This window comes from Oryctolagus cuniculus, chromosome 12 (genome assembly GCF_964237555.1).
Source record: "Oryctolagus cuniculus chromosome 12, mOryCun1.1, whole genome shotgun sequence".
Taxonomy (NCBI): Eukaryota; Metazoa; Chordata; class Mammalia; order Lagomorpha; family Leporidae; genus Oryctolagus; species Oryctolagus cuniculus.
In genome coordinates, this window is record NC_091443.1 from 104,135,125 (window position 1) to 104,156,685 (window position 21,561).

The 21,561-nt window shown below is 53.7% G+C and overlaps 1 protein-coding gene across 1 annotated transcript; it reads right to left on the reverse strand.

Annotated features, from left to right (window-relative positions):
* Window positions 1-6,244: 6,244 nt before the first annotated feature.
* TLNRD1 (talin rod domain containing 1) lies at window positions 6,245-7,915 on the reverse strand. The gene has a single exon (XM_017337539.3). It carries the CDS (start codon window positions 7,913-7,915, stop codon window positions 6,821-6,823), a length of 1,095 nt encoding a protein of 364 aa, XP_017193028.2. The 3' UTR covers window positions 6,245-6,820.
* Between the last annotated feature and the right edge of the window lie 13,646 nt (window positions 7,916-21,561).

The following is a 21,561-nucleotide window of genomic DNA, read 5'->3' on the forward strand; positions in this document are numbered from 1 at the left end:
TCTCTCTAGCTGCAGGCCACACCTACATAATGTCCCTGGCAGACTCTCCGCTAAAAACAGAACGATGCAATGGGAACTGCAATGGACTAGCATGAGTCCCTCACCAACACAGGTGCAACACCGGGTGAGCTCTGTCAGTTCTACAAATAACTTTCCACGGTGTCTCCAACACACACCGGAAGATGCCTACATGTCTTAAAGCCTCACTGATAATTAAGCTAGAACCATACTTAACGTTTCTAGAAATATCTTTATCATGCAACTTAGATGAGAAGGAACATTACGTAAATCTTAGCTGCCAAGGAACGTTCAGGAACATTTTCATAGCAAAATTCTATTTGAAGGAAGGTGGTGGAATGATGTGTCAATTAACCTGAGAAGAGGGGGCTGGTGATGACAAAAAAAGAAAGAAAAATTAAACTGAAAGAGCACAAGGGAATCCTGGCTTCTTTACAATCTCCCGGTTCTGGCTGGTGGGGTTGGTGCTGTAGCATAGTGGGTTAAGCTGCCGCCTGTGATGCCTGCATCCCATATGAGCACGGATTGGAGTCCCTGATCCTCCACTTCTGATCCAGCTTCCTGCTAATGCACCTGGGAAAGCAGCAGAAGATGGCCCAAGTGCTGGAGCCCCTGCCACTCAAGTGAGAGACCCAGATGGAGTTCCTGGCACCTGGCTTCAGCAATGCCCAGCCGAAGCCATCTGGGACAGGGAACAAACAGATGGAAAAACTTCCACTGTATCTCCTGTGCTCTGTCATTCTCCCTTTCAAATAAATGAAGCAAATTTTTAACATAAAGCAAACTCTCCCTACTTCTACTTTAGCTTAATCTGGACACACACACGTGAGACATTTAAACAGATCTGTAAATCAAACTGCCAATGATAAAGTTTAAAATCAGTAAATGGATTTTCTCTTAGAAGACACTAGTATGTCTTAATGAGCAAACTCTTCCCAGGCGTCTGAGATGTCTGGCTGATGCTGTGCTTTGAGAAACCTAAGACCTGCAGCATTTCAGCGGGGCTGGAGGGAGGTGTGTTACCCCAAAAACAGGGCTGCACTCACTTCCAGGCCATCCTTGCGATGTTGCTCTACATTGGCTGCCTCAAACACTCCCGGGGAAGGCCAGATGATTAAGGCAAATCCACAAATGTAAAGTTTTAAAACACTGCTTCTGGCGGCTCCCCGGAGTAGACAGAACGAGAGCCCAGCACTAGGTCTTATGCTCTGCGAGAATCCATCATACATATTTGACTTAATTTCTACAAGGGGAAAACAGAGGCACTAATGTTTAGATGGCAAGCCCAGTGCGAACTACCTTGCCTCCCTCCCAGGATGCTCCCAGGGCCCAGGGACGTACATGACATCACCTTGCAAACCAACGAGATCCAAAGAACCAGGACAAATGCCAAAGTTCCCACGATCAAGAACAAAACCACAGGTAGGACAGACAACCACAGGTCTCTCCCACAGCCGTGCTTCCCCGACCTGTGCCCTGGCTATCTTCCCAAAGAGCAGGCTCATATTGGGTAAGTCCAGGCCTGGGTGGATACCTAGAGTCCGTGGATCTACCGAGCTCCTGGGCAAAGCCAGTGCCAGCTTCTGGGACCACCCAGGTTGAGTTAGCAGGCTCTGGAAGACCCCGCATGTTCAGCCCCAGCGGGCGTAACCCGAGCAGACTGCAGCTCTGGGTATCCTTATGCAAGCTATGCCGTCAGCTCTGCCCTCGACTCTGGCTGTGAGTGCAGAACTCAAAAGCAAAGTGCACCTTCTTGGGCAGCCAAGGGGCTAACAGCGGATTTCTCGTTAGTTTATCCGCCATTTTCCATAACAGAGTTAATAGCACGTGCAATACAGAGAAAGCCATTTCTATTCATTTCAGCAGGGTGCTGGAAGATGGGGGAGAACTCTGTCCTTGCAAACACACACACTCAGAGACCGAAAGAAAAGCCTGGTCTTTGCTATCTGAAGGGTCCCACAGTACCCAGGAGAAATAAAAACACCCATGCAAACAAGGACCTTGTTTGCACAAATGCCGCTGCCTCCTGGGAACAGAAGCGTTCTGGTCTCGAGTTGGCAAGGATTAAAAATTAAAAAAAAAAAAAAAAAAAAAAAACTCAGCAAAGCCCATCAGGTAGGGGTGTGCACCAGACCCTCCGGGAGGAGCTAATACAACAGATAGCTCCAGCCAGAGAGTTTCTGGGCCTTGGGTTATATTTTAGGTACCAGCAGAACTGAGTGCGGGTGGCAACCTTTCACAGCAGGGGATGGGGTGGGGTGGGGAAGACCATGTCCCACTCACAGCCGCTCCCCAGCCTGAGCACACACAGGTGGCCCCAGTGCATCCGCCACCTCCAAGTCCACGTGAAAACTTCGGCACACGTGCCAAGCTCTACAGCCCAGGTCATAAAGTGTTTACTGTTCCATTAAACCAACCCCAGTGGCAGATGCTAGTGTCACATCTTTTTCTTGTAATCCATAGACAGTTAGGTCTTTGAGCCTTCCACCCTACCTTTACCGGAAGCTGGGGAGACCACTCACCTATGCAAATGACCCTAAAGAAAAACCCTACTGGTGCCAAATGGATGGAGTCACTTCACACATTCTGTATGCTTAAAAAAAAATCCTGGGTGGGGGTCTCCCTGTGTCTTTTCACACCCCAGGAAACACAGCTCAGAGGGGGCTAGTCCTATTCCAGATCCTCCCCCACCCCAACCTGCATTTTAGCACAGTCATATTCATTCAGGAAAAAACAAAACAGGGATTTCTGTGAAATTTTGCCCTTTCGAATTGCCAGATTTCTTAGATCCCTATGCTAGCTTAAAAAAAATGTGTAAAATAGCCAATCAGATGTAATTGAGGATTCCAGAATTATAAAGATGAGCATAGGGACTGGGGGGGGGGGGGGAGGGAGCAGGCACAGACATAGTTTTTGCATTTCCTGACAACAAGCCAGAATGAGTAATAAAGACCAAGTTTAAAACAGCCAAAGAAAGACAGAGCTGTGCCTTTTTTTTCTCTCTTCTGGTTAAGTCTTATGTTTGAAAGGCGGTTTTGTCCTGCTTGCTTGGGGTGATTGTCGTAAATAATGGCTTTTGTTCAGAGAATTTATCAGGATTTTCCTTGCTCAGAAACACCGAAGTGAAGGAAGGGTCTGGAAGTGTCTCAGGACGGCGTGCACTCGACCTTTCTAAGAAAACTCGCCCTTGGAAGTCAGACGAACTCAGGGCTTGAGTGTGGTTTCATTTAAAAATTAAAAATAAAATTAAAAAAAAAATCAGGCCACTCTGCTTTTATTCCTGGAGCTGGTATTCCTCCGCTGACCTTATTAAACCCTATTATGAAATAGGTCTGAACCATTCCTTTTCAAAAATGAGGGGCTCTTTAAAAAAAAAAAAAAAAAACAAGTTTAGCAACTTAGTGCACTGGAGGAAAGTTAAAATGCCAAAGACCTGTGCCCAATTCCCCAGCCAAGCCACACAGCACAGACACACTGAATAATGTGTATTCCTCACCCTGGGCTCTGAGAACCCACGGGAAGAAACCAAGTGGAATTCATTGCCAGACACCTGCTGGGGGGGGGGGGGGACCTGAACTTTTCCTACAGATAGAGGAGAGGGAAAAAGGTTAAAAACGCTTCTTAAAATTTGCAATTTTGATCATCTTCAGAGGATAGAGATTTTGAAAAATCACTTGGCAAAGTCTTTAGCAACTATCATTTGGCTAGCAGAAAGCTTCAAAATTTCAACTAGCTAGCTTTCTATCCAAGTAGATTTTTTTTTTCTTTTTGGCCTTAACAGCCCTGAAAATTGTTTCTGCAAAGGAATGAGCATGAAAACAAACTGGCAATGCTTTTCTTTTCCTTAATCAAACACAAATTTGCAGATTTCTGGCCATTCTGTCACTTGTGTTTATCCCTTTAAGTTTACTCATTGTGGTGTGCATAGGTTAAATGAACCATAGAGTTAAAAACTCAATCATTACCTGTGCAAGTCTAACAATGACAACTCAGTGAAAATCTCTCCACACAGGCAGATTGTCAGGGCCCCAAATTCTTCCTGAGCCTGATCAAGATTTTGAAGAAGGGCAGGGAGAGAGAAATAAACATTCTCAAGGTCATTTTCATCTTTTAAGGACTTAAAAAAAAATCTTAAATCTACTAAGACCTAAGAGAGAAAAGCACTGCTCCCCAACCCTTATTTAGAAATGAACCAGGGGCAGGTGTGGGACACCTGCATCTCACATAAGAGCACTATTTCAAATACAGGCTAGTCTGCTTCTGATCCAGCTTCCTGCGGTGGATGATGGCTCAAGAACATGTCGGAGACCCAGCTGGAATTCCTGGCTCCTGCCTGGCCCAGTGCGCATCCGGGGAGTGAACCAATAGATGGAAGATCTAACTGCCTTCTCTGTTGCTCTTTCAAAAACAAATGAATAAAAAGATGTATTTATTTATTTGAAAGGCAGAGTTAGAGAGAGAGTGAAAGAGAAGAGACAGACCGAGACAATCTTCCATCTGCTGGTTCTCTCCCCAAGTGGCTGCAACAACCAGGGCTGGGCCAGGCTGAAGCCAGCAGCCCAGAGCTTTATCTGGGTCCCCCACATGGGTGCAGGGGCCCAAGCACTGGGGCCATCTTCTGCTGGTTTCCCAGGCTTATTAGCAGGGAGCTGCATCGGAAGTGAAGCACCCAGGACTAGCACAAGCACATATACAGAATGCAGGTGCCACAGGCTACAGCTTTACCCGCTATGCTGCAGCGCTGGCCCCAATACTTTTTTTTTTTTTTTTTTTTTTTTGACAGGCAGAGTGGATAGTGAGAGAGAGACAGAGAGAAAGGTTTTCCTTTTGCCGTTGGTTCACCCTCCAATGGCCGCCACGGCTGGCGCGCTGCGGCCGGTGCACTGCGCTGATCTGAAGCCAGGGGCCAGGTGCTTCTCCTGATCTCCCATGGGGTGCACGGCCCAAGCACTTGGGCCATCCTCCACTGCACTCCCGGGCCACAGCAGAGAGCTGGTCTGGAAGAGGGGCAACCGGGACAGAATCCGGCGCCCCGATCGGGACTAGAACCCAGTGTGCCGGCGCCACAAGGCGGAGGATTAGCCTAGTGAGCCGCGGCGCCGGCCCAATAAATACATCTTAAAAATGAAAATGTTTCAACCCTACCAACGTTCAAGACTTCTCCAAACTGCAGGTGCAGCACAGTGAACCAGTCCGGGTCTTAATACGGGTTCACAGGCGTCTCACACATTCAATTTCCTGAATTCAATGAGCTGAAACAGACAGCATGGCTCTCTTCCCTCTCTGTAATACATTATGGTGAGAAATTCTTTTCAGATCCAGGGGAATTGTAAACCCTTCAGCACGACAAACCCCAAGGAAAAATGTGAACAGCATCCATTCAAAGCAGGTAGTGAGTTTTTACCCAGGTGAGGCTCCCAAGCCTCCAGCACGCTAATCTGCTGTACTTTGAGTGGGACCATGTTCAAAATCTGTTCACCATCACCAAAATAATGTTTGAAAAAATGCAGAAAAGGCAAACCGTCCTAATATAACTCCAAATGTCAATCAACAAGGCATTCTTCAAACATAAAGTCAACCATGGCCTATCATTGATGGAGGGCATAAAAAGTAGCTCCAGAAAGTCCCCCCCCAGAACTTTCCAGAATTCCTCTCCGTCTCCCTCTCAACAGGCTAGAGCTTTCTCAAGTCATGAGGATCCTGCCCGAAGAGATCTGCCTACATACCTAAAAAAAAAAAAAAAAAAAAACCACTGCCACTTGATTGACAAGACTTTCTCCATACATGGGTGCTCTGAGCTGGGAAGGCAGACAGGCAACGCTGGATTAACAAGTGCTTCCACCTAAAACTGACAGGCAGAATTCTAATCAAACTTCCGTCAGCCTGAAGCCCTGTTCTTGACGAGGGAAGGCTGAGACAGAAACAAGCCAAGTTACCTGTGCTGCAGGGGCAGCTGAAGGTGAGACAGAGACCCACACCCAAAGCCCACCCCAGCCACCAAGGCGTCATGCAAGCACGTTGACAACACCTGCCATGAAACTAGCAATGCCGCACACTTGATCTTTCTTGAGTTCTAGGCTGCTCAAAGGAGTGACTCTTGAAGAAGTCGGGAGTGGGTGGGGGGAGGCGAGGACGCACTGTACCACCACTGGAACAGCTTCCCAGGGCCGTGCAGCCCGCGAGGTCACCTCTACTGAAAAGTTAACAGTAACGGCCCAAAGCCATCTGAGAAACATAACATTTTAATAGATGAAATAAATACTCCAGTACATGCAAGGTAAAAACTTGACATCAGGGGAAGAAAAAAAAAATCACTCTATAGTGTAAATTAAAACATAAAACACACGCTCACAGTAGCTCCCCCCCCCCCACATCTGCAAACCGCATGGCAAAGTCAGACTTTCCACACCAAGTATACTCCTAATTCAACACGACTGCTTCAAAAAATGACATACAAAAAAAAAAAAAAAAAAAAAAGGTAGCTACATCCACGTCTAAGGAGTGAAAACTGAGGTAACCTTTCTTTTAATTAGAAAACAAAAAGAAAACACCGAGAGAGAGAGAGAAAGAAATGAGCCCATGCCCGGCTTCCTGCCCAACGGAGAATAAAATTTAGCCAAGAAGATGGGTTGGGGGGCGACAGCGCCGGGGGTCACCCATCTTCCGTGTCCCAGGTCCTGGGCGCGGGCTCCAGGCGCGCACGGGGTTCGGGGCATGGGGACCGCTCACCTACGATTTCTTTGGTATAAACGGATGGGGCAGAGTTAGATATCTTCCTTTCGTCTGGGGGTGGGGTGGGGTGCTAATTCACAGAATTGGAATTCACTGGCGGTAAAGTCCTGGGCGAAGACCTCTCCCGTAAAGCCTGAGATAGAAGGGTACAGCCTTCAGACACGGCACACGCCGAGTTCCTCAGCCTCTCCCTGTGGTCCGACATCTTGGCGCCCCCGTCGGGGTGCTGCGCCAGATCCCTGAGGCACTGGGTCAGGAGCACGCAGGCCGACACGACGCTCATGGCGCCGCCCAGGATGGCGGTCTGCACCGCCTTGCCCTCGGCGCTCACGGCGGCCGCGCGACCCAGGAACTGCGGCTCGGTGGCGAAGCCCACCAGGGCGCTCACGGCCTGCACCAGGGGCCCGCTGAAGAGCGCGCAGCGGCTGCGCGCCAGCTCGCTGGGCGCCGCCTTGACCTCGCGCACGCACGCCAGCAGCGCCGAGGCGCTGGTGCTCATGCACTTGACGCCCAGCTTGAACTGCTCGCGGGAGAAGCGGTCCCGGGACTTGTCGCTGGCCAGGGCGCACGCGTCCGTCAGGAACTTGAGGTTGCGCGACAGGCCCTGCGACACCTCGAGCAGCAGCTGCGGGGTCATGTCGGCCAGCGGCGTGGCGCGTAGCACGGCGCAGCCCTGCTCCACCTCGTGGCGGCAGCGCGTCACGCGGTAGCGGTCCACCAGCCCCGGCTGCGCGGGCTGCGCGCCCGGCGTGGCCACGGCCGCCAGGTAGGCCGCGTGGGCCGAGCACTCGGTCAGCGACACCACCAGGTCGCCCAGCTCGGCCAGGCTGTCCCCCGCCTCGCCGAAGCGGCCCATGTTGAGCTGGCTCTGCACGTCGTGGGTGAGGATGGAGAGCCCCTTGGTGCGCGCGATGATGGTGTCCCGGCACTGCTCGAAGGACTCGGCGCCGGCGCACGACGAGGCGGCGGGACCCTCGAAGAGCACGGGCCGCGCCTCGCTGGACAGCAGCAGCAGGTCGGCCACCAGCTGCATCTTGCCCTTGCAGTGGTCGCACACGGACACCAGCCTCTTGCGCGGCTGCGAGCAGGCCCCGCCGCCACCGCCCGCAGGAGCCGGAGAAGCCGCCGCCTCGCCACTGGGCTTGCCGGCGCTGCCGCTAGCCATCGCGCCCGGCGGGCACTGGCATGCCGCTGGGGAGCCTGCTTCCACCGCCGCGGCGCCGTCCCCGCACCATCATGCCATCCACCGCCGCGGGCGCAGGGTGCTGGGCGGCGGCGCGCGGCGGGCCCGCGGGCCAGGGGGCGCCGGGGGCGCTCGGGGGCGCGGCGCGGGGCTGCGGCGTTCGGCCTCCCAGCCGGCTTGCAGGAGTCATGAACCGGGGCAGGGCACACTCAGAGTCCGCGCCCCTCGCCGCCGGGCTGCCAGGAAAGTCCCCTCTGCTGGGCCGCCGCCGCCGCCGCCTCCGCCGCCGCCTTCCTGGGCATGGCCCGGCCCGGCGCGGGGAAGCTGGGAGTTGTCTTTCCTTCCTTCCTTCCTTTCTTTGAAACCAAAATCCTTTCCTCGGGGAGGAGCGCGGGTGGCGGCTCCGGCGCGCTGCGTTGCGCTGTCAGCCGCCGCGGGGCCGGCGGCGCACGTGGGCTCCGGGCGCCGGGACCCCGTCAGGCGGCAGCGCTGGCCCGCGACGGCGGCCGCGCCCGGCGCATCTCCTGCCTCCGGCCCTCGCGCAGCGGCGCCGGGCGGCCGGGGCTGCAGGGCCGAGGGTGTGGCTGGCGCTGTGGCGGCCGCGCCGAGTCAGAGTCGGGCGGGAGCCTGCCCGGATGGCGCACAGCGGCCGCCCCGCTCGCCCGTCCGCGCGCCACGCCCGGGCGTGCCGGGCTCCGCGGCGGCCCCTTCCCGCCTGGCCGGCTCAGAGCGCGCGGCCCGGCGCCGCGGCGGCACGCCCTCCCCGACCGCGCGCCCGGCGGCCGGCCGCTGGCTGTGGGCGCAGGTCCATCGTCGTCGCCTCCTGGTCGCGGGCCCGCGGCGGCTGAAGTCTCCCGAGGCCCCGGGCCCCGCGCATCGGACGCCCCTGCGCGCGTCTCCCCGGCGGCGCGGCCGACTCAGAAGGTCTCGGACGCGCTGCGGCCACCGGCCCGGGCTCCGGCTCCTGCCATTTTTGTCCACCGCCAACTTCCGAGCGAGAGGGGCGAAACTGAAAGGAAGGGCGGGGGCCGCGGGGCCGGCACCCGCCTCCTCCCCGCGCGGCTCACCTCGGAGCGCGGCCGCCGCGGGCTTCTCCCCTGCTGTGCGCGCCTCGCCCCCGGGCTCGCCGCCGCCGCCGCCGCCTCGGCCGTGACCTCTCCGGAGCCTATAGAAATCTTTTGTGTGGCGTCACCGCCTTTCGTTTAAATCCCGCTTCCTCCTTTCGCCCTTCCTCCCGCCCCCTCCGCCGCTCCCGGATGCTTGCGCGATGCGCTGCTCCTCCCCCGGGAAGCTGGGTGGCTGCGGGGGGACGCCGCCGCCGCCCTGCGCGCCCGCCCTGGCTGCGGGGCCGGTGGTCCCTGGCCTATCCCGGGCTTATGCCCGGCTTCGCCCCCGCGGCTGCGGGAGGCAGCCCCGCCTCGGGCCGAAGGGGTCTCTGCGCACCCGCGTGGGAGGTCGGGGCGCAGCAGCCGCTCGGCCTTACGTAAGCGCTCGGCCGGTCGGCCGGGGGGCCCCGCGCCTCCTTCCCGCCCCAGCCAGCGAGTCTCAAAGGGGGGACCTGTTTCCAGGGCAGGACGCTGGGCCAACCTCGCCTGGGGACTCGCTGGGGTCCGAGCACCCTCTCGAAGCGCTTCCCCTGGCCTTTGTTGTGTTGGCTCCTCTTCCTCCGCGGGGTTCTGGCCGGCGGTGCGGGGCAGAGCGAGAGGGAGAGCCCGGGATCCCGAGTCCCGAGAGAGGGGCCCCTTGCTCGCCGCCGCCGCCGCCTCGCCTCGCCCTCGGACTGCATGGGCCGGGTGCAGTTCCAGCGCCGGCCTTGCACCCGCCGGCCTGGGGCCCATCCTAACCCGATTATTGAGGGACTGCGACCTGGCGCGGGTTCTGCCTCCCACGTTGTCCCATCGCTGGGCACCGCCCGCTTGAGGACATTCTGGGAAGCCAGGCTCCCTCTGGGCGAGGAATAGGGGCCCTGAGCGGAACCGATGCTTCACCCCCCACCTCCTGGGCGTTATCAGGACCCTGTGCGTCCGGAAGTAGTTGTAACACCTGGGCTTCCTCCCAGCCCTGCCCCCTCCCAGGGGCCCCTGAGGCTGGCAGGCTGTGCTGGGCCAGGCTGCGTTAATGGTTAATGGTCGTCCCCCACCCCCCAACCCCCAACGCAGGCCGCCTTTTCTTTCTTTCTTTCTTTCTTTCTTTTTTTTTTCTTTCCTTTTTTCCTTAGCCAGTTACAAATGTTAACTTCCAGGTAGGAGGAGGTTGCAGTGGTCCTCCAGGCGCAGCTCCGAGAGGAAGCTCTTAATACATCCAGGGGCAGCAGGTACAAGGCCGGCTGCAGTTAGTGGCCTGCCTTACTCCTGACAATGCCCTTAGCTGGCTTTCCGGGCCTAGATGAGCCTGCTCATTTTGCAATCAGAGGTCAATGAAGCTGAAGACTAACCCAGCAGAAATTCTGTAGCGCTAATCCCCTATTTTTTCTACGAGGGAAGAAACGGTGGAATAAATTTAGCTCTTTCCATGGTAACCCAGGAATAGCACCTCAGTCCCAAGCTCCAGAAACTTAGGAGACAGAAGTCAAAAATCTCTGTCTAGTTTAGGGCTTTGGGGTATAAGTACACACACACACACACACAACCAGCCACACACACAGCCACAACCACTTGGTGCTTCTGGGGTCCTATTTGCTGCTGCTTTTTTTTTTTTTTAAGATTTATTTTATTTATTTGAAAGAGTTACAGAGAAAGGTAGAGACAGGTCTTCCATCCTTTGGTTCACTCCCCAAATGGCTGCAACAGCCGGAGTTGTGATCCGAAGCCAGGAGCCAAGAGCTTCTTCTGGGTCTCCCACGTGGGTGCAGGGGCCCAAGGACTTGGGCTATCTTCTACTGCTTTCTCAAGCTATAGCAGAGAGCTGGATCCATCCTTTGGTTCACTCCCCAAATGGCTGCAACGGCCGGAGTTGTGATCCGAAGCCAGGAGCCAAGAGCTTCTTCTGGGTCTCCCACGTGGGTGCAGGGGCCCAAGGACTTGGGCCATCTTCTACTGCTTTCTCAAGCTATAGCAGAGAGCTGGATCCAAAGAGGAGCAGCCGGGACTCGAACCGGCACCCATATGGGATGCAGCGCTTCAGGCCAGGGCTTTTAACCCTCTGCGCCACAGCGCCGGCTCCAGCTGATGCTGTCTTGTTGCTGTACTAGTGCTAACCATGGATGATCCCACTCAGTTCAGTAATTGTGGTTTAGCATAGAAAGTGGGTAGTCTTTGGGGTCCTTCCTGCTTCCTTTTTATTGGGGCACCTCCTCCTACACCCGCCCTTCCAGGTAGTGTGCCTGCCTTCCTGTCAGCCCAACTCCCTGCCATTGTTCATTCAAGCCACAGACCCTGTGCACCTGCCAGGCGTCAGGTCCTGCCAGGCACCAAAGGTACATAATCAGTACAGTTAACAGCACGTCCCAACCTCCGGGTAAGAGAGTCCAGGGAAGGCAACAGCTTCACAAACTAGTAATCACCAGCTCACCATTGCTACAAGGAGAGCATAAAGAAACTAGCAGAGAGGAATAAGCTTACCAAATATGCAGGGCGCAGTCAGCATCATGTGATTCCTTCTGGCCAATGAGATGAAGTATAGCCGAGATGGGCCTGGTCATGTGATTTCCTTTGACCAATAAAATGAAGTGTTGCCCAGATAGGCATTTCCGGGAGGTCAAAGCAACCGGAAGCTAGCCGGCAGCTTGCCGCAGCCTCACACTTTGTCGGAAGTGCTTTGCAGATTGCTCCAGTTGGTGAGCCCAGGTAACTGCCCAGAGCATTCTCGAGCTGCATTCGAGGTGGCACGAGAGTACAAGGTGGATTTGTTGGGGGGAGGGCCGGAGACTGTGGGTGATTGATTGCTGTATCTTAGTCTCTGTTGACTCCTGCCCCCCCCTTCGCTCTTCGGCTGCGTGAGGCTGCACAGCAGCCCAGCTGCACCTGTAAGGAACGAGCCCTCAAACACCCCGGATCTGCCAGCACCTGCCTCTTGGCCTTCCCTGCCTCCCTGCCTCCAGCGCTGGAAGCAATAGATTTCTATGACTTAATAAAGAACCCAATCAAAGGTATTTTGTTATAGCAGTACAAAGAGATGAAGATATCGAGGGAGGGAGGGAAGCTGAGAGTGAGTGGATGGAGAGTCGCCCAGGAGGGGCTGGTGCCATGCTGGCCCTGGCTGATGGAGTCTCAGCGCTGGATCAAGGCCCGTGCTGCGAAGGCATGCAATAAAGAAGCGAAGAAGCCGGATGCTGGGTGGAAGGGCATGTGGCACCGTGGGGAAGACCCCCACCTGGGGCGCCTGCATCCCAGATGCACTCCTGATCCCAGCTTCCCGCATGTGTACGAACGCTAGGAAGCAGCGGATGCTGGCCCAGGCCCCTGCGTCTCCAACACCCATGTGGGAGACCTGGATTGAGTTTCCAGCTCCTGGTTTCAGCCTGGCCCAGCCCCAGCTGGCATGAACCAGAGGATGGGAGATTTCGCTCTGTGCAAATCAAACAAAAGTGGTTGCAAAGAGAGAGCTGGGTGGTGGTGGGGTTGGGGCTGTGAGCAGCAGGCTGGGGAAACAGCATTGCCCTCCCTTCTTGCCTGTTTTAGGGAGGTGCAGGTGCACCCCCTGAACTCCAGGCAGGCATCAAATCACAGTGTGGATGCACTTGTTGTTTTAATGGTGGTAAAATATCCCAGTATCAAATAGCCGTCTTGAGCGTTTTAGATGGATAGCTCAGTGGTACCAAGTTCATTGTTGTGTAGTCATCCCACCATCCATCCTCAGAACTCTTCCGTGTTTCTGAACTGAAACTCCATACCCGTTAAACAGCAACTCCCCATCGCCATGCCCCAGGTGCTGGCAGCCATCGTAGCCGTCCTAACACGTTCTGTCTCTATGAATTTGACTACTTGAGGTGCCTCATCTAAGTGGAATCACACGTTTGTCTTTTATGTCTGGCTTAACTTCACTCAGCATGATGTCTTCAAGGCTCATCCATATTGTGGCATGGGTCAGAATTTCATTCCTTCTGTTAAGTCCACTGGGTTTTGATACTGCATCCCAGACCTCATGTACCTACCTGCAACCAAGCTGTTTCTGTCGACAGTGACACCTGGTGGTCAGTACATGACATTGTCCCTTCCTTAATGTAGCTTTAAATTCTCCTTGTTCCGTTTTGGGGCTCAGTCTTGGGTCCTCTTTCTTGTGCATTTCCAGACATCAAAAGAGAAGGATTTCTGTATGTTAAGTGTCTTCCTATCCCTCCTCCCACAGGAGCTGGATGGGAGCCCACAGTTCACTGGGGAGCAGGACTGCTGTGTAACAGGACTCCCATTTCTTGCACGGCCTCTTGCGCTCTGGCATATTTTGTCCCCATCCACTGAGAACACCAGGACAGAGCCTCACCTCTCAGTCCCATGACCGCCTCATCCTCACCTTCCACTCCCCTCCCTCCTAAAATGTTCAAAGCAATTGCACGATGATGGGTAATTTGAATGGAATGCCATGAGAATGTCCGATGGAATTAGGTATCTTCTCCTTATATCTCGGAGGGAAGAGGGCAGGCATTTCCATCAACATCTTGTGAGTGTTAGTAGGCCCCTGCCTTTCAGAAAACAGTCGGTGGGGGAGGTGTGTAGCCCAGGGGTGAAGACACCTACATCCCATACTGGAATGCCTGAGTTTGAGTCCCGGCTCCCACTCCCGACTCCAGCTTCCTGCTAAAGCAGACCCTGGGAGGCAGCAGGTGACAGCTCCAGTGGTTGGACTTCTCCTACTTCTGTGGGGGACCTGGATTTCATTCCCAGCTCTGGCTTCCATCATCCCACCCCTGGCCATTGCAGGAATTCAAGGAGTAAACCAAAAGATGGGAGATCTCCCACACCTTCTGTATGTGTCTGTCAAATAATTAAGTAGGGTTTTCTTTGTAAATATTTATTTATTTATTTGAGAAGTAGAGTTACAGATAGAGGGAGAGAAGAGAGAAAGGTCTCCCATCTGCTGGTTCACTCCCAACTGGCTGTAATGACAGGAGCCAGGAGCTTCTTCCAGGTCTCCCATGTGGTTGCAGGCGCCCAAGCACTGGGGCCATCTTCTTCTGCTTTCCCAGGCCACAGCAGAGAGCTGGATCAGAAGTGGAGCAGCTGGGACTTGAACCAGTGCCCATATGGGATGCCAGCACCACAGCCAGAGGCTTAGCCTCCTATGCCACAGTGCCGGCCCCTAAATAAGTTTTAATACAATTGATGTTTGTTAGCTGTAGCGAAAAAAGAGAAAATGCAGAGAAAAGGTCAATTTAAAAATCCCCCTGCTTCGAGATGGCCCCATTATATACATTGGAGGGGTCTTCAGCAGGTTCGTGGGTAATGCATCTTATGGGAAAGCTGTGTATGTGGTTCAAGATCTGCGCCAAGGTGAACTTGCGTTAGCTCCTAAAGCACATGTCTGAGCAGGGTCGGATGTAAGGCAGCAGGAAGGGTAAGAAGACCCCCAGCAGAGCAACATGGATTCCGCTAAAACGTGAAGCAAGGGGCCGGCGCCTTGGCTCACTAGGCTAATCCTCTGCCTTGTGGCGTAGCACACTGGGTTCTAGCCCCAGTCGGGGTGCCGGATTCTGTCCCGGTTGCCCCTCTTCCAGGCCAGCTCTCTGCTGTGGCCCGGGAGTGCAGTGGAGGATGGCCCAAGTGCTTGGGCCCTGCACTCCATGGGAGACCGGGATAAGTACCTGGCTCCTGGCTTCGGATCAGCACGGTGCGCCGGCCACAGCGCGCCAACCTCGGCAGCCATTGGAGGGTGAACCAACGGCAAAGGAAGACCTTTGTTTCTCTCTCTCTCACTGTCCACTCTGCCTGTCAAAAAAATTAAAAAAAAAAAAGTGAAGCAAGGGCGAACATCACATTGATGGTGAAGCTTGGGTGAAATCGTTGAGGCTTTATGGAAAGTGTACAGGGACGATGCCATCAAAGAAGTGGGCAGTTTACAAACGGATAATGCACTGTAGGAAGGCATGAGAGGTGGCCAAAAATGAGGCCTGCAGCTGCAGACCATACACATCGCTTAGCGAGGAAAAGCAACCTTGTTCGTGCCCTGAGTCAGGAGGTCTGAATTAGCAGCAGAAACCACAGCCGACACTGTAGATGGCTCCTGGAAAGATTGGTGGAGCAAACTTTCTCCTCAATGCATTGCAATACGGTTGTGCCCAGCTAGTTAGACAGGACCACAGGTTTCCCGGGGCCTGCGTTACGGTGCAATGGATTAAGCCTCCACTTGCCTGTTCAACTTCCGGCTGCTCTGGTTCAATCCAGCTTCCTGTTCATGCACCTGTTAGTGCACCTGTTAGGGCAGTGCTGGGGCCCCTGCTAGCCCTGTGGGCAATCCAGATGGAGTTCCTGGATCCTGGCTTTGGCCTGAACCAGACCTGGCCATTTAGGGAGTGAATCAGCAGGTGGAGTATTTCTCTCTCTCGCTCTCGCTCTTGCTCTCGCTCTGCCTTTCAAAATAATTAATCATAGAAAAAAAAAAAAGAACACAGGTCTTCAATAGAAGTTTTAAACACCAGGATCAAGATCCTGAAGCATTTCTTCTAAGAACTGGAAGAGGGGATGAACCTGGCTTTACCAGTACCATCCTGAAAACAAAGCACAAGCAACTTAGTGGCTACCGAGAGGTAGTAGTGGGTGGTCCACCCACAACAAGAGCAGACCAGTGAGCAGCAGCACTGGGTCGCCCCTGGGGCTTTGCTGACTGTCTGGAGGGCTAAGAACAATAATCTGCTTCCAACTTGGGAAAGCACCACCAGAGACTGCACCATCGTGTTTCCACCCCTTCCTCTCATCAGATATAGGCAGTTTTGTGAGGGTTCTGAGGGTGAATCCTTGAACATCTACCTTCCAGTCCTGATCGGGCTCCTTCTGTTTTTTTTTTTTTTTTTTTTTTTCCCTTATCTCAGGAAGCCTGTAAAGGGCCCCCCTTTTTCTCTGGCTGATGATATGAAGACTGTGCTGACCTGGGGATGTTCCCACCCCCCTCAGGTCTTTAGGGCTGGGCTGAACGAATGGTACCTCACTTCCGAAAGTGTGTGTCTGAAGTTGATGGAGATTATGTTAAGAGATTGTACTTTTATTTTTGAAAGGGGGAGAGAGAGAGAGAGCGAGAGCGCTTCCAGCTGCTGTCTCGCTCCCCACATGCCTGCAGCAGCAAAGCCAGGGGCGCAGCGCCGAGTCCAGGTCTCCCCGATGGGTGGCAGGGACTCCGTTATTTGAGCCGCCACCTGCTGCCTCCTGGATGTCCATTGGCAGGAGGCCGGGTCAGAAGCAGAGCCAGCAGTCCAACTCTGGCACTCCAATATGGGATGCAAGCACCCCACGCACCGGTTTAACCTGCAGCCCCTCGGCAGCCAACTGGTCACCTAGTTTTCATCCAGAAAAGCTCCACCCTCAGAAGTGAGTGGGCTTGCCCATAGTGTATATTATCTTTATTTTTATCCTGGCCCAAGTTATAGGTAATATATATATATATATATATATATATGTAAAACTTGTTTGGACTTGCAGTTTCTTGATACCTCACAAGCTTCTGCACTCTCACCCCCTATGAATTGGCCATTTATTGTTTGTTTGTTTGTTTTTTGACAGGCAGAGTGGACAGTGAGAGAGAGAGAGAGAGAGAGAGAGAGAGAAAGGTCTTCCTTTGCCATTGGTTCACTGCCCAATGGCTGCTGTGGCCGGCGCACCTTGCTGATCCAAAGGCAGGAGCCAGGTGCTTCTCCTGGTCTCCCATGGGGTGCAGGTGCCCAAGCACTTGGGCCATCCTCCACTGCCCTCCCGGGCCACAGCAGAGAGCTGGCCTGGAAGAGGGGCAACCAGGACAGAATCCGGCGCCCTGACCGGGACTAGAACCCGGTGTGCCGGCGCCGCAAGGTGGAGGATTAGCCTAGTGAGCTGCAGCGCCGGCCATTTATTCTTATCCTTTGGGGAGTTACCTGTTGTGTCCTTTCCAAGTTTTCAGTCTGGCTGTTCATCTGCAGAACATATGGTTGTATATCTGGGGTTCCTCCGCACTTCCTGTTTAACTGTTTTTTTCCTGGTGTTTGGCAAACAGGTTTTGATTGTTCTGTTTAACTCCATAGGTGCTGCTTTTCTGTTCCCAAAGAATAGGGGTGACCCGAAGTGCACACCTGCCCAGGCTGGGCCAATCAATCGCACTCAGTACTGAGAGTTTGAAAGTAGGAAGCCAAAGACAACGAGTGAGTTGCTGAGAATATGTAACAATTTCTATGAAGTGTGCATGTCCTTCTATGTAATTAAAACATTTTGAATAAATTTAGGGGCATATTAAAGACCAGGAAGGGTGCAGCACCTCGTTTCTTGCAACTGGATTAAAAAGCAGCAATGGTTGGCTCTCCCATCCCATCCAAGCACCTCCCCCAGGCCCCTCCTCCCACACCTTCCCATGAGCCAACCATTGAAAGGTCAGTTAAAAGGCACAGCCCTCCGTCCTGAATAAGTGGTGACCGTGCCGGGCCAGTGCTTCCATTTTTGGAAAATCATTCCTGCTTAATTCCAAAAAGCGCCTCCTCTGTCCCAGAGTGACACAGAAACTAGGGTGACCCTGGATTAGCGCGTGAGTGAGATGTGCTGATTCCAGGGTCTTTTAAAAGCTTATTTTTAAAAACATGTGATTCACATACTTAGTATGGAGGTACTATACAATGTTTCAACACACATAGATACAGCGTGAACTGATCAAGTCAGGCAATCAACATTTCCTTGTCTTGTTGTTTGGAGCCTGCCAGCCCCTCTCTTCTAGGTCTTTATATAGCATTTAATATATGATTGTGAGGGACAGGCCTCACACTGTGCTGCCTGGGTACTCGTTGGCCAGCAACCTCCCTCTACGGCCCTCGACCCCACCCTTCCCGGCCTCTAGGAATCACTGTTCAATGAGAGTTGGTTTTGCTATCCACTGGGCCGCTTAGAGCAGCAGGCAGCATTAAATTGAGAGCAGTGAGAGGCTGGTGGCTGCATTTCAGCCTTGGTGATGTAATCTCTCTCCCGTCCTCTCTGCAGACTCGGACTGCTCTGCCCCAGACCTGGGTCACCCATGTCAGCCCATTTCCGGCAGTGCCCAGTTTAACTACGCTGTGTGCCTCACTGAATGACCCGGATGGTGCTATGGTAGAGCTAAGGCACCAAGGAAAGCGGAGTCCCATTGTCCAGCACACGGGGGGGCTCAGATCCTCACCCTGCCTCAGCGCCAGCTAGGTGATCTCAGGCAAATGACGTCATTCCCAAGCCAGGATTTCCTCTGCGTGGACACGGGGATATTATCATGACAATCATCCATTCAAGGCCCGCTGTCCTGCAAGCCGCATTCAAACTCACTGCAGATTGCTGCTCTCCCCTGCTGGTCCAAAAAAGCTCCAAGGACCAGGCTGTTGGATCGTCAGCATCAGAGCCTCACCTGGTTCTGAAACACTCCTCCCAGCGTTGAACCGAAGCGCATTCCCGGGGCCAAAAGAAATCGCACAGTTCACAATGTGGAAAATGCCAGCGATCCAGACGGGCTCACGTCAGAGGATTCCGAGCTGGGCTGATTTCCTCCGCGGATGAAAGTAGCCCTGGAACTTTCTCTCGCACAACCCCAGCACAGTTTGTAATGCCCGTGCAGCCTTTGCTTCTCTATAACTAGAAGCTGGGGGGAGGGGGTGGGGCAAGGCTCCTGGCCCTTTTTGCACCTTAACTTGGCAGCTGGGAACATGAGCTACCAGGGGACCCCTCCCAACAGAGCACATGATCGGCTACAGCTGTGCATGGTTTTTAGCATGACTGCACCAGCGCGGGGCTCCAAGCCACTGGGTGGAGCAGGGTGCCCTGGGGAGAAGCCTTATGACATTTCCCTTATGATTTCAGCAAAGAAAAAAAATAATAAAACACAACTCTTTTTTTTTTTCTGATGTGTTGTTTCTGTGCTTGGTCAACAGGAGCTATCACAGCAGGTTTACGTGTTTATGCACATGTGAATGGCCACAGGCCCAGCGTCCACTATAGCAGGAGGGAATTTAAACTGTGGGATTCTTAGGAGTGAAGGGAAGTCAGACATTGCTGGCTACTTGCCTGCTTGACCTCAACTGTGTTCTTGAAGAACGATGGAGAAAAGGGAGAGAGCCTCCATCTGTTGGTTGGCTCCCCAAATGCCCACAATGCCTGGGCTGAGCCGGAAGCCATGAACTCCATCCGGGGCACAGGGACTTCAGTGCTGACCTGCTGTCTCCCTGGAGCCTGATGGGAAGTGGCACAGTGGGTTGAGCGACCCCCTTGGGACACATTTGAAATGTTACTCTTTTTACATAAGAGCCCCAGTTTTATTTAGGGTGATCTCCACAGTTAGAAAGACAATCTCCCCGACTCTCTTGGGGGGCTCACTTCCAGCCAATGAGAAGTGTGGTGTGCAACATCTAAGCAGGCTGCACAAAAGAAGTTGACATAATTGGAAAGTGTGTTCTGGGCTGCCTGCCTTTCCCTTCCTCTGGTGTGGAATGTCATCTCGATGGCTGGAGCTCCAGGAGCCCTCCTGGAACTTGTAGTGACCTTGAAGATGGAAGCCCCCCAAGGGGCCAGGACGCTGGAGGCAGAATGAGAGGCTGGGTCCCAGGTGCCTGAGGGGCCACCACGCCAGCCCCCACGTGCTTAGTTCCTCCTGCCTCTGTGAAGAAAACTCTGTCACAGTGAAGTAGGCAGGCATACAGGTTAAAATTGGTCAGATCTGTGAACTGGAAGACCACGCCCCTGTGCAACCTGATGCCTTTGCCATGCCCCTGTGTGGCCTCATTCCCCTAGCTGGCCACACCGGGGTGCCCACCAGCCAATCAGGTTAATTAACCACTCCCCTTTGGAAGTGGGTTAAAAGCCTGGGGCACCGTGTGCCCTGCCCTGCTCTTCTTCCCTGGCCTCTTGCCAGGACAGGGCTTGCTGTAGCCCTGCGCCTCCAGGAAGCATGGCCTTTGGGCCATGTGTTCTAGGCTTCCTGGCCTAGATGCTCCTCCACGTGGCTGGTTCCTGGTGCTCGGTATGAACCCCTATTCACCTCTCTCCCCTAAATAAAGCTCTCACTCTCCTATGCATCTTTCTTACTAAATAAAAGCTTAAAACGTACCATATGCCTTGTTTATCTGTGCCGGTGTTTAGAATTTTTTTTTTTTTTTTTGACAGGCAGAGTGCACAGTGAGAGAGAGAGACAGAGAGAAAGGTCTTCCTTTTGCCGTTGGTTCACCCTCCAATGGCCGCCACGGCTGGCACGCTGCGGCCAGTGCACTGCGCTGATCCAATGGCAGGAGCCAGGTGCTTTTCCTGGTCTCCCATGGGGTGCAGGGCCCAAGTACTTGGGCCATCCTCCACTGCACTCCCAGGCCACAGCAGAGAGCTGGCCTGGAAGAGGGGTAACCGGGACAGAATCCGGTGCCCCGACCGGGACTAGAACCCGGTGTGCCGGCGCCGCAAGGCGGAGGATTAGCCTAGTGAGCCGCGGCGCCAGCCTTAGAATTCTTTAAATATTAGGCAAGAGGCCGGCACCGCGGCTCACTAGGCTAATCCTCCACCTTGCGGCGCCGGCACACCGGGTTCTAGTCCCGGTCGGGGCACCGGATTCTGTCCCGGTTACCCCTCTTCCAGGCCAGCTCTCTGCTGTGGCCTGGGAGTGCAGTGGAGGATGGCCCAAGTACTTGGGCCCTGCACCCCATGGGAGACCAGGAAAAGCACCTGGCTCCTGCCATTGGATCAGCGCGGTGCGCCAGCCGCGGTGGCCATTGGAGGGTGAACCAACGGCAAAGGAAGACCTTTCTCTCTCTGTCTCTCTCTCTCACTGTCCACTCTGCCTGTCAAAAATTAAAAAAAAAAAAAAATATTAGGCAAGAACCCTCTCGGGCTTATTAATATTGGGGATTTAGTAATAAGCCCAGTGTGAAATCGTATAGCACCCCAAATTCCGGTAGCACATGTGGCACCCCGGATAGCATTTCTAGGGAACTTCAAGGGGCCACATTTCAGGGTAAATTTTAGGGGGTCTTTTCTGATTTCAACAGCAAAGTCTTCTCCAATGTAATCCACTGTGTAAGGACAGCGCCTGTTAACTTTATGCGAAGAAGGCATGAATGGAGGTTATGGCAGCTCTTTGTTCCAATAGCAGAAAAATTGGTTAAGAAGAAAAAATAAGCTCTCGGTGGAACAATGCCAAAGAATGCTTGTGCAGCCGTGCACACAGTGAAAATTCTTCCTACCATACCGGTGAGTGGGAAACAGGGAGCCCCGTGTGCTTGGCGATTGGTAAACCCAGCCCCGCCCCGCACAAGTGCAACACGACCATTTCTAGAGACACTTCGTGGCTTGTTCACGCATAGGAAAACCTTCGCCCTACGTGATGAACCGATAACTGGCTGGAATTTAAACTTTGTGCGCGTGAACAAGTTACAACCACACACGTCAAGCTAAAAGCTCAAGAGAAATCAGATTAGCCTTGCAACACCGGGATTCTGAAGCTTTTCTGGCCAGAACCTTCCACATAGCGTGGTTCAGCCTCGAAAAGGATTAGTCACGGCCAACAGCATTAGGTGGAAATCGCAA